General features: G+C 43.2%; 1 protein-coding gene across 5 annotated transcripts in view; it reads right to left on the bottom strand.

Annotated features, from left to right (window-relative positions):
- LOC106570463 (neurabin-1) overlaps positions 1 to 13,901 on the bottom strand; it is a 140,803-nt gene extending 126,902 nt beyond the window's left edge. For all 5 annotated transcript variants that reach the window (XM_014142825.2, XM_014142829.2, XM_014142830.2 and 2 more), the window contains exons 1-2: positions 13,667 to 13,901; positions 10,151 to 11,721 (exon numbers count right to left, since the gene is read on the bottom strand). In XM_014142825.2, coding sequence (XP_013998300.2) covers positions 10,151 to 11,572 — 1,422 coding nt within the window. In that variant the 5' untranslated portion in view covers positions 11,573 to 11,721; positions 13,667 to 13,901. The remainder of the gene's footprint in view (positions 1 to 10,150; positions 11,722 to 13,666) is intronic.
- Between the last annotated feature and the right edge of the window lie 991 nt (positions 13,902 to 14,892).

The raw sequence follows: 14,892 nt of genomic DNA, 5'->3' as shown, positions 1-14,892 counted from the left end.
TACTGAGGAGTGCCTTCCGTCTGGCCACTCTACCATAAAGGCCTGATTGGTGGAGTGCTGCAGAGTTGGACCTTTCTGGAAGGTTCTCCCATCTCCACAGAGGAACTCTAGACCCCATTTAGAGTGACCATCGGGTTCTTGGTCACCTCCCTGACCAAGGCCCTTCTCCCCTGATTGCTCAGTTTGGTGGTTCCAAGCTTCTTCCATTTAAGCATGATGGAGGCCACTGTGTTCACCTTCAATGCTGCAAAACATTTTTTGTTACCCTTCTGTGCCTCGACACAATCCTGTTTCAGCGCTCTACGGACAATTCCTTCGATCTCATGGCTTGGTTTTTGCTCTGACATGCATTGTCAACTGTGGGACCTTATAGACAGGTGTGTGCCTTTCCAAATCATGTCCAATCAATTTCATTTACCACAGGTGGACTCCAGTCAAATTGTAGAAATATCTCAAGGACGATCAATGGAAACACGATGCATCTGAGCTCAATTTCAAGTCTCATAGCAAAGGGTCTGAATAGTTATGCAAATAAGGTCTTTCTGTTTAAAATATTTTATACATTTGCTAAACTTTCTAAAAATCTGTTTTTACATTGTCATTATGGGGTATTGTGTGTAGATTGCTGAGGATCATTTGTTAATTTAATCAATTTTAAAATGCTGTAACGTAACAAAATGTGGAAAAATACAGATTACATTACAGACCAACACAGATTACAAATTCAGCCTCATTACAGACCAACACAGATTACATGTTCAGCCTCATCACAGACCAACACAGATTACATGTTCAGCCTCATTACAGACCAACACAGATTACATGTTCAGCCTCATTACAGACCAACACAGATTACATGTTCAGTCTCATTACAGCCCAACACAGATTACATGTTCAGCCTCATTACAGACCAACACAGATTACATGTTCAACCTCATAACAGACCAACACATATTACAAGTTCAGTCTCATTACTGACCAACACAGATTACATGTTTAGTCTCATTACAGACCAACACAGATTACATGTTTAGTCTCATTACAGACCAACACAGATTACATGTTTAGTCTCATTACAGACCAACACAGATTACATGTTTAGTCACATTACAGACCAACACAGATTACATATTCAGTCTCATTACAGACCAACACAGATTACATATTCAGTCTCATTACAGACCAACACAGATTACATATTCAGTCTCATTACAGCCCAACACAGATTACATGTTCAGTCTCATTACAGACCAACACAGATTACATATTCAGTCTCATTACAGACCAACACAGATTACATGGTCGGTCTCATTACAGCCCAACACAGATTACATGTTCAGTCTCATTACAGCCCAACACAGATTACATGTTCAGTCTCATTACAGCCCAACACAGATTACATATTCAGTCTCATTACAGCCCAACACAGATTACATATTCAGTCTCATTACAGCCCAACACAGATTACATGTTCAGTCTCATTACAGCCCAACACAGATTACATATTCAGTCTCATTACAGCCCAACACAGATTACAGATTGTTCAGTCTGACGGGAGGGAGTCACACTGCTTCACTGAGTTCAGTCAGAGGGAGGGTGGGGATGGAGAAAGAGAGAGAGGGAGAGAGAGACATTGTCATAGACCTGTATGCGATGGTTTTGTTTACACAAGAATATCACCAAAATCTCTCTGAATATTTAGAAGGGAAAACAACCTCTCAACTGTATATGAACCAAATCCTCTGTCTCTCTGTCCAAGTGAATATCAGCCTCTTCCGGAGGCTCTTTAGCCCCTATGCTATAGCCTTGTCCAGATGTGCTTTAGACAATTAATCCTCTGACTACCTTTGATAGTCTGCATTGTTGGCTCAAGTACAAACAGATCTGTAGCCAGCCTAAAGGACCTAATCCTGTTGAAAGGCTACAGTGAGGGTGCCTCCCGTGAGGGTGCCTCCCGAGTGGCACAGTGGTCTAAGGCACTGCATCACAGTGCTAGTTGTGCCACTAGAGATCCTAGTTCAAGTCCAGACTCTGTCGCAGCTGTCTGTGCCCGGGAGACCCACAATTGGCCCAGCATCGTCCAGGTTAGGGGAGGGTTTGGGCGGCAGGGTTGTTCCTGTGCCATCACGCTCTAGTGACTCTTGTGGCGGGTCAGGTGCAATGCATGCTGACATGGTCGCCAGGTGTGTGGTGTCCCTTCTGACACATTGGTGTGTCTACCTTCTGGGTTATGTGAGCAGTGTGGCTTGGCTGGGTTGTGTTACGGAGGACGCACAGCTCTCGACCTTTGCCTCTCCTGAGTCTGTACGGGAGTTGCAGCGATGGAACAAGACTGTAACTGCCAATTGCAGGGGTTAACATTAGATTTACCAAAGGTGACATTTTCAGATGATGATGTTATTTCATGGACTGTCAAATCATGTAGAGAGAGAGAGAGATAGAAAACATATTTGGTTTGAGGTGGTTGGATTCATTTGTAGAGGAACGCACACTAACACCCTAAATAGACAATCCCAACCCTTTATCAGAGTCAAATGAAAACAAAGGTAGAGTACAACATAAAACTGTCCATACTCTCCGTAACGCTGACTGGTCAATAAATTCAGCCCCTCTCAGAATAGACCTACTCCTCTCCACATTGATTTAATATGCCTTTGGTTCTTCAGAGCTACATTCTTCACTACTCAGCATGTAACTGATTGAGTACAGTAGGCTAAACGGTGAGCAAAAACCCTAACGGACTAAACGCTAGCCTATTTGATGTAAGTGCAGCACAGAGAGGATACAATTACACAATCACTTCAATGTTGATTCACTAGTGCCTCTGCCAACCAGTCAGTCCTTCACATGTGCTTCATTCCATTAGAAAATCAACATGTCACAGCTGAGGCAAAAACGACTTTTCAATATTAGACACAAACGTTTCATTACAGCTGCTATAAACGCCATTCAAGTGGAGGAAGAGAGGAGGAGAGGGAAGGAATCAGAGAAAGCGAGGGACTATGTGTCCCGCACAACAGTAGGTGTGACCCACTGGGGTTGAACCAGAGTCTCCGTCAGACCACATGACTGTGGTAGCCCACTGAGCTAAAGCCTCTGTGATAGCTTGGAGATCTAACATAAGTTTCTAGGTCTCAGGCAAGGAATCTGTCACAAGAGCCAGTATTTACTAAATGCAATAAAGAGGAGAGGGGACAGTGACAGGAAGAGAATCTCAGAAAGAGGTGGTAGAGGCCCCTGTTTGGATTACCAGTATCCTGAACAAGAGTAAATGACCATTCAATTAGAACAGACAGTTAGTTGCTAAGGGTAATGTTGAAAAGTCCTTGGTGCAAAGGCACACAGTACTGTAGTTCTCTGTGTACGTATTCTGCTATTCCCCAGAATGATTAAGGGTGGATTAAGGGTGAGCTATATAGATCAAAGAATCCTAAAGCATCCCATTTTTCATGTTCTGTATTGACCATTCTAATCCTATATGATATGAACTGTGACTGTAGAACCTGGTAGCTACAGAGGGAGCTGCACAGTAACACACCAGCACAGCAGAGTCTTGAGATGTGACGTAGCCTGGCCATGTCTCCGCCCTAAATGGCACCCTATTCACATTATAGTGCACTACTGGCACCCTATTCTCTTTATAGTGCACTACTTTTGACCAAAGCCCAATGGGCCCTGGTCATAAGTAGTGCACTAAGTAGGCAAAAGGCTGACTTTTTGGATGCAGACAATGACTAGCTGAGGAGGCCATGATGCCAAGGATAAGCTGAGTGGCTGTAATGACCAGTAAGACTGATGTCCTATGTGTCAGACCCAGACCCTCCAGGAAAAGAGCCAAGCAATGTCCCTCCACACACTGACAGATAAATGGGTGTATGGAGATCGTAAGTCGGGAGGGGAAAACATCTCATCTGGTGCCTAGATATATACAATAAAAATCAATTAGTTAAACAAGCATTCTGTTTGTATAGAGCAGTATACCGGCATAAATAGATATTTCTGCATCTGTGTGCATCAATGCAGAAAGGAATAGACAAAGTGTGTTTTTATATCGCCAGCCGCCACAAGCTTACGTACCAGATTTCCCCAAGCCGCCAGCAGCCTCCAAATTGATTTTCAGATCTATTAAAGCGGGAATCAGAGGTTGAAACAACAGAAAAGCTGAGGACTGGAGCACGAGAAATGTAACCACTCTCAAACGATTAGACATGAAAAGGACTGAAAGTGAATGAAAGGACTGACCATCCATTATATCAAGATTATAGTTTTAACCATGTTTATAGTCTATATAGTGCTTGTTTACATTTACTTTGTTTACAAACATTGGCGTAAACATTTTGGGTTCTGATGGGGTATGACATGTTTTGTGTGGACCCCAGGAAGAATAGCTGCTGCTTTCACAACATCTAATGGGGATCCTAATAAAATACCAATATTAAGTAGTACTTTAAGCTCATGAGTTATTCATAAGTTAAATTCTTCAAGAATCAATAGGTAAATATAATTCATTTATAACTCCAAAAATGAATGTAGCAACTGCAGATTGTCCCTTTAATGTTTAGAAACGGGATGTCAAGATAGATTTATCCACTTTGAGAGAGATCAAGACATATTACAAGAAGGATATATTTTTTAAAGTAAGATTAACTGACTTCATCTATTCTTTTCAATGTTCTTCATTGTAAGTTTGCCTGCCTCGGGGTCAAGCGGGTCTCCTGCGTGGTCAGCCCCAGTGAAGGGCCAAGCTCAGGGAGAAATATCTTGTTCTCTTTCATGAGCCTGAACAAAAGACAGAACACTGTTTGTTCGCTGTGTGCCGAGTTGAGCGAGAGAAGGAGAGGGGAGAGAGAGAGAAGAAGAGGGGGGAGAGAGAAAAGGAGATGGGAGAGAGAGAAAAGGAGATGAGAGAGAGAGATGGAGAGGAGAGGGAAGAGAGAGGGAGAGGAGAGGGAAGAGAGAGAGGGGAAGAGAGAGAGGGGGAAGAGAGAGAGGGGAAGAGAGAGAAGGAGAGGGGAGAGAGAGGGAGAGGAGAGGGAAGAGAGAGAGGGGGAAGAGAGAGAGGGGGAAGAGAGAGAAGGAGAGGGGAGAGAGAGAGAGGAGAGGGAAGAGAGAGAGGGGGAAGAGAGAGAGGGGTGAGAGAGAGAAGGAGAGGGGAGAGAGAGGGAGAGAGAGAGAGGGAAGAGAGAGAGGGGGAAGAGAGAGAGGGGTGAGAGAGAGAAGGAGAGGGGAAAGAGAGAGAAGGAGAAAGAAACACTGCCTTGGTTTAATATTATATATGATTAAAGAGCAAGAGGTAATACCTTCTCTGGGAGAACAGATGTCTGGAGCTGCTTAACATTTCAACTCAACACACACACGTTTGACCATGATTGATTTTAGAGTCTCAAAACTCAATTTGAATGTTCCACAATGTGTAGTTTTTGTATTTTCTATTATTGTATCACACACTGTCTTGGAACAATAACCTCTTTGGAAATGTTTTGAGTTCTTATATTGTATATTAATAGGAGCAGTAGGAGCATGTGCCCCCCCCCAAAAAAATCTTGGTGTTTCTGTGGTCGCGGTCCCCGGCGTCGTCGCTGTCCTTCCTGCATCCTCTGCGACTCCCGCCAAGGAAGGGTCTTGTGTCCTCCCATGATCTCCTCCCATGTCCAAAACTCCTTTCCCTCATGAACACGCTGCTTGGTCCTTGTGTGGTGGGATATTCTGTCACGGTTGTTGTAAGAGACGGACCAAGGTGCAGCGTTTGTTGAGTTCCACATATTTATTTAAAGTGAAACTTTTTTAACAATAACCAAGCAACACAACGCGACTACGTGGTGACACAAACACCAACACAAACAATATCCCACAAACACAGGTGGGAAAAACGGCTACCTAAATATGATCCCCAATTAGAGGCAACGATTACCAGCTGCCTCTAATTGGGAACCATACAAAACACCAACATAGAAATATTGAACTAGAACACCCCCTAGTTACGCCCTGACCTACTACACCATAGAGAACCATGGGCTCTCTATGATCAGGGCGTGACATAACCCAATATTCATGATTTAAAAGCAGTCAATGTTTCATATTGTGATGGCTGGTTATGGTTTATTTGCATCATTATTATACATTGGGCAGCACGGCTGGCAGACCTATATACAGTATCACGTTTACAATTAGCTGGCTTATCTGAGAATAACATTTTTGCGTAGTGTGGGGATGTGATCTGATAATGGAATTCAAAGAATATGATATACTTCATACTGTACAGAAAAGTAAACCTCGCTGATCCTATCCTCTTCGGTAAGGGAAAAGCCACAGCACACACGTGTGTATATATGTGTGTGTGCTGGTGTGTGCGTTTATGTGCCTCCATTAGTGTGTGTTCCGGCTGCTCCTGTGTGTGTGTGTGTAAGATTAGCGGTCCAACATCACATATAACTGGGGTAATTGTTCTACTCCGTTACAGCATGTTAATAGGATCGATCCCCAACCTGTGGAATGTTTGTCTTAGCTAGCCTCTGATCTTGATACACACTCCCTTTACACACACACACACACACACACACACACACACACACACACACACACACACACACACACACACACACACACACACACACACAGTTCTTGATCAGTGTTATTGTTCATATCAGTAGCAATAACACAGACAGGGAAGTCATTGTTTTTGCAGAGAGTCAACAGATCTTCAAGAACAAGGAAATAAACCAACTGGAGGAATTTGAATCGAGACGCACCCATTATAAACTGGATGTAATCCTTTGAAAAAAGAACTGTAATAACATGAAGTTTTATATATTCTGAATAAATTTGCTGAATTCATCTGACCTGCTATGGATAAATGTGATGAAAACATATTCTAAAAATCTACATCAACGTAATTCCTTGTCCTGTTTCATATTCTCAGAAATGTACTTAACATGACTCAGCAGGATACACACGTCTAATGCACAGCTCACAATGTTACCCAATCAATCCACACCATTTCCCACTTGGAGACCTGGGTCGTATTCATTAGTGCAAACCGTAGCAAAACATTTGCAACCTAAAACCCAAAACAAGCCCCTGCCCACTTCAGCCACTTTGCTTCCGTTTTGTGGCTAGTGAATAATACCAAGAACATTGATGAACTGACTGACTGATGGAATGGAGGTTAAAACACATCAAGGTGTCTGCCGGTGTGAAGACCGACTGGGCGCTGAGCCAGAATGATGACGAATATACGGTTAGCTTTTCATGCACACATTACCCAGAAGGCAGCAGTGTGACCTCGAATACCACATTGCTACCAGACCCCCAGGCTTTGTCTAGATAGTTAAATAAGTCTATGGCTGCTACGCTCTACTGCTCATCATCATCATCATCTTCATCAGAGAGGCATAGCTACTGTTGGTACTGTAGGTTGAGGAGTGTTCTATTTTCAAATCTCCAAATACAAGTTACCTGACTAATGGTATTACCTGACTAATGGTATCACCTGACTAATGGTATCACCTGACTAATGGTATTACCTGACTAATGGTATTACCTGACTAATTGTATCACCTGACTAATGGTATCACCTGACTAATGGTATCACCTGACTAATGGTATCACCTGACTAATGGTATTACCTGACTAATGGTATCACCTGACTAATGGTATCACCTGACTGATGGTATCACCTGACTAATGATATTACCTGACTAATGGTATTACCTGACTAATGGTATCACCTGACTAATGGTATCACCTGACTAATGGTATTACCTGACTAATGGTATCACCTGACTAATGGTATCACCTGACTAATGGTATCACCTGACTAATGGTATTACCTGACTAATGGTATCACCTGACTAATGGTATCACCTGACTAATGGTATTACCTGACTAATGGTATTACCTGACTAATGGTATCACCTGACTAATGGTATCACCTGACTAATGGTATCACCTGACTAATGATATTACCTGACTAATGGTATTACCTGACTAATGGTATCACCTGACTAATGGTATCACCTGACTAATGGTATTACCTGACTAATGGTATCACCTGACTAATGGTATCACCTGACTAATGGTATCACCTGACTAATGGTATTACCTGACTAATTGTATCACCTGACTAATGGTATCACCTGACTGATGGTATTACCTGACTAATGGTATCACCTGACTAATGGTATCACCTGACTAATGGTATCACCTGACTGATGGTATTACCTGACTAATGGTATCACCTGACTAATGGTATCACCTGACTAATGGTATCACCTGACTAATGGTATTACCTGACTAATGGTATCACCTGACTAATGGTATCACCTGACTAATGGTATCACCTGACTGATGGTATTACCTGACTAATGGTATCACCTGACTAATGGTATCACCTGACTAATGGTATCACCTGACTAATGGTATCACCTGACTAATGGTATCACCTGACTAATGGTATTACCTGACTGATGGTATTACCTGACTAATGGTATCACCTGACTAATGGTATCACCTGACTGATGGTATCACCTGACTGATGGTATCACCTGACTAATGGTATTACCTGACTAATGGTATTACCTGACTGATGGTATCACCTGACTAATGGTATCACCTGACTAATGGTATCACCTGACTAATGGTATCACCTGACTAATGGTATTACCTGACTAATGGTATCACCTGACTAATGGTATCACCTGACTAATGGTATCACCTGACTAATGGTATTACCTGACTAATGGTATCACCTGACTAATTGTATCACCTGACTAATGGTATCACCTGACTGATGGTATCACCTGACTAATGGTATCACCTGACTAATGGTATCACCTGACTGATGGTATCACCTGACTAATGGTATCACCTGACTGATGGTATTACCTGACTAATGGTATTACCTGACTAATGGTATCACCTGACTAATGGTATCACCTGACTGATGGTATCACCTGACTAATGATATTACCTGACTAATGGTATCACCTGACTAATGGTATCACCTGACTAATGGTATTACCTGACTAATGGTATCACCTGACTAATTGTATCACCTGACTAATGGTATCACCTGACTGATGGTATCACCTGACTAATGGTATCACCTGACTAATGGTATCACCTGACTGATGGTATCACCTGACTAATGGTATCACCTGACTAATGGTATCACCTGACTAATGGTATCACCTGACTAATGGTATTACCTGACTGATGGTATCACCTGACTAATGGTATCACCTGACTAATGGTATTACCTGACTAATGGTATCACCTGACTAATTGTATCACCTGACTAATGGTATCACCTGACTGATGGTATCACCTGACTAATGGTATCACCTGACTAATGGTATCACCTGACTAATGGTATTACCTGACTAATGGTATCACCTGACTAATGGTATCACCTGACTAATGGTATCACCTGACTGATGGTATCACCTGACTAATGGTATCACCTGACTAATGGTATCACCTGACTAATGGTATTACCTGACTAATGGTATCACCTGACTAATGGTATCACCTGACTAATGGTATCACCTGACTAATGGTATCACCTGACTAATGGTATCACCTGACTAATGGTATCACCTGACTAATGGTATCACCTGACTAATGGTATTACCTGACTGATGGTATCACCTGACTAATGGTATCACCTGACTAATTGTATCACCTGACTAATGGTATCACCTGACTAATGGTATCACCTGACTAATTGTATCACTTGACTAATGGTATCACCTGACTAATTGTATCACCTGACTAATGGTATTACCTGACTGATGGTATCACCTGACTAATGGTATCACCTGACTAATGGTATCACCTGACTAATTGTATCACCTGACTGATGGTATTACCTGACTGATGGTATCACCTGACTAATGGTATCACCTGACTGATGGTATTATAAATGGTATTTTGGGACATGAAGGGTGTCGGCTAAACTCAGATTATCTCATCATAATTATATGACCCAAAAAACATTCAATGTTAACAGATCTAGGATCACATTTTCCTCCATCAATCCTAACCTTAAGCATTAGTGGGGGAAATATGAAACTGACCCAGCACCTTACACCCGGAAATATTACCCAACACTGATGAGGTCAAAGGCCACAACATGAAAAAACAGACTTACCATCATGGGTTTGGTGCTGAAGCGTAGTTTCCTCTTCGGAGGGATATCCTCCTTCTCTTCCTCTGGTAGACCAGGGATCTCAGTAAGATCATTCCCGGGGTCATAGATGACGTCATCATCACCGTAAAGGTCATCCTCAGGGTCAGTACAGCTCTCCCCCCAGCCTTGGTAGCAAGCGTCTCCGTCCGCGTTAAAAATCACCCTCTCGTTCCCACTGTATTCCTCATTGGGCTCTTCTGCCTGGTCCTCTGGAGAGACCCTGGGCCTGGAGGAGGCCTTCTCCACCTCCACCTCCTCCCCACGGGCTTCTGCCTCGTCCTGGGCTTCATCCTGGGCTGGGGTAGCTGGGGTATCATAGGTGTCCTCGGAAGTCTTGTCCCCGACGGTGGCATCATTTGTGGGCCTTGAGTCCGTGCAGACTCCCGACGTCTCTCTGGAGGTGTCGGTTTCCTCTGCCTGCTTCTCCTCATACGATCCGTTCACTTCCCCTCCATTGGTGGTGGCCCCTACAGGATGTCTCTCCCTGTCCCTCTGTCCTAACTCCCCCGCTGTCTCCTCTCTCTCCTGGGGCTCCTCCTCATGCAGGAAGGGTTTTAGCTCCACCGTCTCCGACAGCGGGCTAGGGCTGAGGAGGTCTTCTGAGGATGAGGACATGGGAAGTTTGCCCCCCACGCGGTTTCTGTACCCTCCACCACGCACCGGGGATTGGCGCGAGTCATCTTCGCTGAGGTCGCCGTGCCGGTGGAAGTTATCAGGGGAGTAGAGTGCCCGGCCTCCATAGCCTCGCCGGAATGGGCCCCCTCCTCCCCCTCCCTGGTGGTCGACGTTCTCAAACACAGCGCTCAGCTGGCTTACGGTGGGTGACTGGGCTTCCGTCCTGGAACACAGCGAGTCCAGGGAGTCTGTGCTGCCCCTGTTGGAGCGCGACCCTCGCCAGTCGTCCAGGTGCTCATGGGAACCCCTCTTCTCCCGGCCATAGGAGTAGACAGGCGACTGGGACGCGTCACGTGACTGCTGCTCAAACAGCTTCCTGGTCTCTACGACCTTTGACCCTGCGCTGGTCTGGTCTGCTATAGGGTGCTGTGTGAGCTTGATGACTGAGCCGTCCACCTTGTTGATGAAGTTGGTGGGCTTGGTCATCTTCTGAGGCGACGGGTCTTCCCGCCTGGTGGAAGTACCGGAGCTCTCTGTGCCCTGCATCTGCATGAACATGTCCTTGATGCGGCTGACATGGGCACCATACTGTCGTCCCCGGCGCTGGGTGACCCGCTCGGTGTCCTTGAGCTGGGGCTCCTTGCTGTCCTGCCGGGGTGGCTGGTCGAAGGCCTTCTTTAGGGCCTGGAACTCCGTCCTGTAGGCGTTGCGGTGGGGGGAGGCGCTCCGGAGATTGCTCCTCTCCCCCGAGGCCTCCGTCTTCAGCATGATGGCGTCAGAGGTGAGGAGGCGGAGAGGATCTCAGCAGCATCGCTGGGCCTTCATCTCACATATACTACTGTAGTATCCAGCGAGCTCCCTGCCTGTGTGATTATCACTGTGATTTGATTTCACACGTCATTAGGGGCCATGGACACCTGGGAAAGAAAAGGCGATGCCTGTTAGATACAAGAGATACCAACCAAACTGTCATAATTATACTTTACACTACAATATGAGGTGGAGATCAATTGCAATCCAGCATTAGAACATTTCATAAACACCATTCCTAGCATGAATGAATCTTAACTTAAAGTGCAACGTAATCACAGACGATGCTCTATCTGTTAAAAGCTCTTAGCACAAGAAATGCACTGAATATAAAATATATTTGCCCTCTAAAAGCTAGGGCTGGGAATTGCCAGGGACCTTACGATACGTTATTATCGTGATACTTAGGTGCCAATACGATATGTATTGAGATTCTCACAATTCTATATGTATTGCAATTCAATACTGTGATTTTATTGCGATTCCGTAGACCAAACATATTGATCACCATATGTCTGCTGCAGAGGGACAAGAGAGAGCCATGAGAAAACTATTTTTTGATCAGTCATGGAAATAAAAGTGCTGAAAACAAATTGGCTCCCTATTTAAAAAGAAGATGGAGAACAATCTACGATGGAAAAAGACTGGAGTTTTGGTACAGCCAACTAGTGCCCCAAAAAATATTGCAATACTGTCAAAACGATACAATACGATATATTGTCAAAAACAATATCCCGGTATTCAACTGAATGGATTTATCCCCATCAATACTAAAACACATCCTGAAGGTAATGATGCCTCTGTTTAGAAAGCAGTGAGTTGACCCATTTATCTAATCAATACTCACTTACTCACGTGTCAGCTAAAACAAGCATTGATCAATATGGGTGATTGACATCATATGTGGGCCATCTGAAGATAGGGACTCAACTAAACATGAAACATCTTGAACATTGTTGAATACATGAATAAATGTGAACTATAGCACCTTGCAACATAAATTCTATGTTTGTGTGATAGAGACATGCCTTCTCTCTATTATGTCCCTAATGTTAATCTTTTCAGTGTAGGATAGTAGCCCATCCTAAACCTGAGGTCTGAGGCCATGTAGTTTACTGTCTCACCACCGCCCCGTCCCGAGGCATTCTGCATGATCATCTCGATTAATACAAGGACTGGAGGACAGTTCAGCTCATAAAGACAGCCAGGCAGAAAAATGCAGGCTAGACGGTTTTTGGGAAAGGGTGCAAGGGGGAGTTGTTTACACACAACACACATAACTGTGATATAATCCATTGATAAAAACGATCCAAATACACTGTGGATTCCATGTGTTTACATAATGTTTATATAATTTAGTATGAACAACGCAATTTTCATTTCAATATAAAATGCCCTTATTTCAAATGTGTTTGTATGTGTTATTACTATTACATTAATGTCATTTCATCATACCACCCTGTTTGTGAAATTCACATTTGCTAATAAAAAAAAATCACACATGGGCTACGTAGGGTATCAGGTGGAAAACACTTAAGACACACGAGAACAAAGATACATTTTTAAATGTTACAAAGTGAAAACATATCGGATAAATTTTACAAAATGTTTTCATCATCAGCTGGTCAACAAAAATGCAAAATTGCAACGTTCTGCAAATGCACCCGTTGCTGCTATGATAAACGAGATAAACGTGCTGGAATCATTTTCGGAAAGCAGTATCCCATCCACCCAGCCATTTTATCAACGTCGGACATAAATGGTAAACTTCTAGATGCAGAAGATAAAACTCGAACGTGTAACATTGTATCAGCTCGAGCTTTATCCTACGTCGAACAGATAGACGCGCATCACCCACACAGGCATGGTTGTCAGCTCCATATGAACTCTATATATTATAATACATTCTTTCATTTCAGTAGCCCATGAAAAAGGAAAACGATAACCCTACTGCATAGTGTTGTTTATCATGTATAGAAAAAGCAGAAGTTAACTGTTTCCACCAGGCTACTCTCGATGTTTCACAAAGCACAAAACAAAAGAGTGACTTACGTTCATTGCTTCATGTGATAAATGACCGCGACATAAAATAGTCCCGTAAAAATTCACATGAAATACTCTGCTATCGTTATAAATCCCCTCCAATACGACATTTCCATTCAAGCACGTCGATAGTCCAGTATTATGTCGCCTTATTGACACTTTGACACACAAGCCGTGGTCTACACACCGATAGACAACGCCATTGCAGGCAGTGGGTGATGCTGCCGTGTGCACAATGTGGGAGCCGACGCTATTAAATATTCAATCTCAATGAAGGGTGCGCAACTGGATGTTTTCTAAGGTGAAAACATCTTATATATCTTAATCAACTAGTAACAAAAACATATTTACATTTAAGAAATATGATGTTTTGCAAATGGCATACACATGTGGCAGGTGTTTAACCTTATCGCAGTAATGGTTTGGTCCAGTAAAGTGCAGTCTGGCAGAAATACCACCACAAATAACTTCACTGGCTTTACTATGGTTGTCACTAGTTACCACAGCCGCAAAGTCAAAGTTGACTTTATCATAAAAATGAATGAAAACAAAAATGTGCTTTTTGGTCTTCATTTAAGGTTAGGGTTAGACTTAAGGTTAGCAGTGTGGTTAGGGTTAGTGTTAGGGTTAGGTTCAACTTACTTATCCTACCATTTACAGTATCTAAGGGGTTAAATGTACCACCACACACCATATGAATCTAAGAACACAATGCCATACTAGAATAAAAGTATTGCGTCAAAGGTGCCAGCCTATAGTATATGCAGCTGACTGGGCCATGTGATTAAGAATCTAGGCATCTTTGGGATCTGAAAGGGCCTCATTATTCATTTTTTAAGGTGGGGATGCCGTTTTAATAATATCAACATCATGGACACTTCACTATCACAACAAGTACTCACTGTGGTATTATTATAGCCATATTTTGTATTTAGTACACTATTAACTTGACATGATCATATTTGGGATGCAATGAAGAAAGGGGAGAGGATCAGGTTTGATGCAGTTCATTATGAGATAAATAGATTTCACATTGGCATGATGATCACCTGGATCAAAGGCTTGTCTGTTTAGAAAATGAGATCCAGGGCAGAGTAAAGGCATGTGCTAATACAGCAGAATCCTAGAAGGCTTGTATTGACCAACATGGTTTCCCCCACTGAATACAGTGTTTAGTCCTTAACTGGCCAATGAATGGGAATCCCCATATGGACTACAGTATATAGGCTATATTA

The sequence above is a fragment of the Salmo salar genome, chromosome ssa14 (genome assembly GCF_905237065.1).
Source record: "Salmo salar chromosome ssa14, Ssal_v3.1, whole genome shotgun sequence".
NCBI lineage: Eukaryota > Metazoa > Chordata > Actinopteri > Salmoniformes > Salmonidae > Salmo > Salmo salar.
This window is presented reverse-complemented; position numbering and strand designations above follow the sequence as displayed.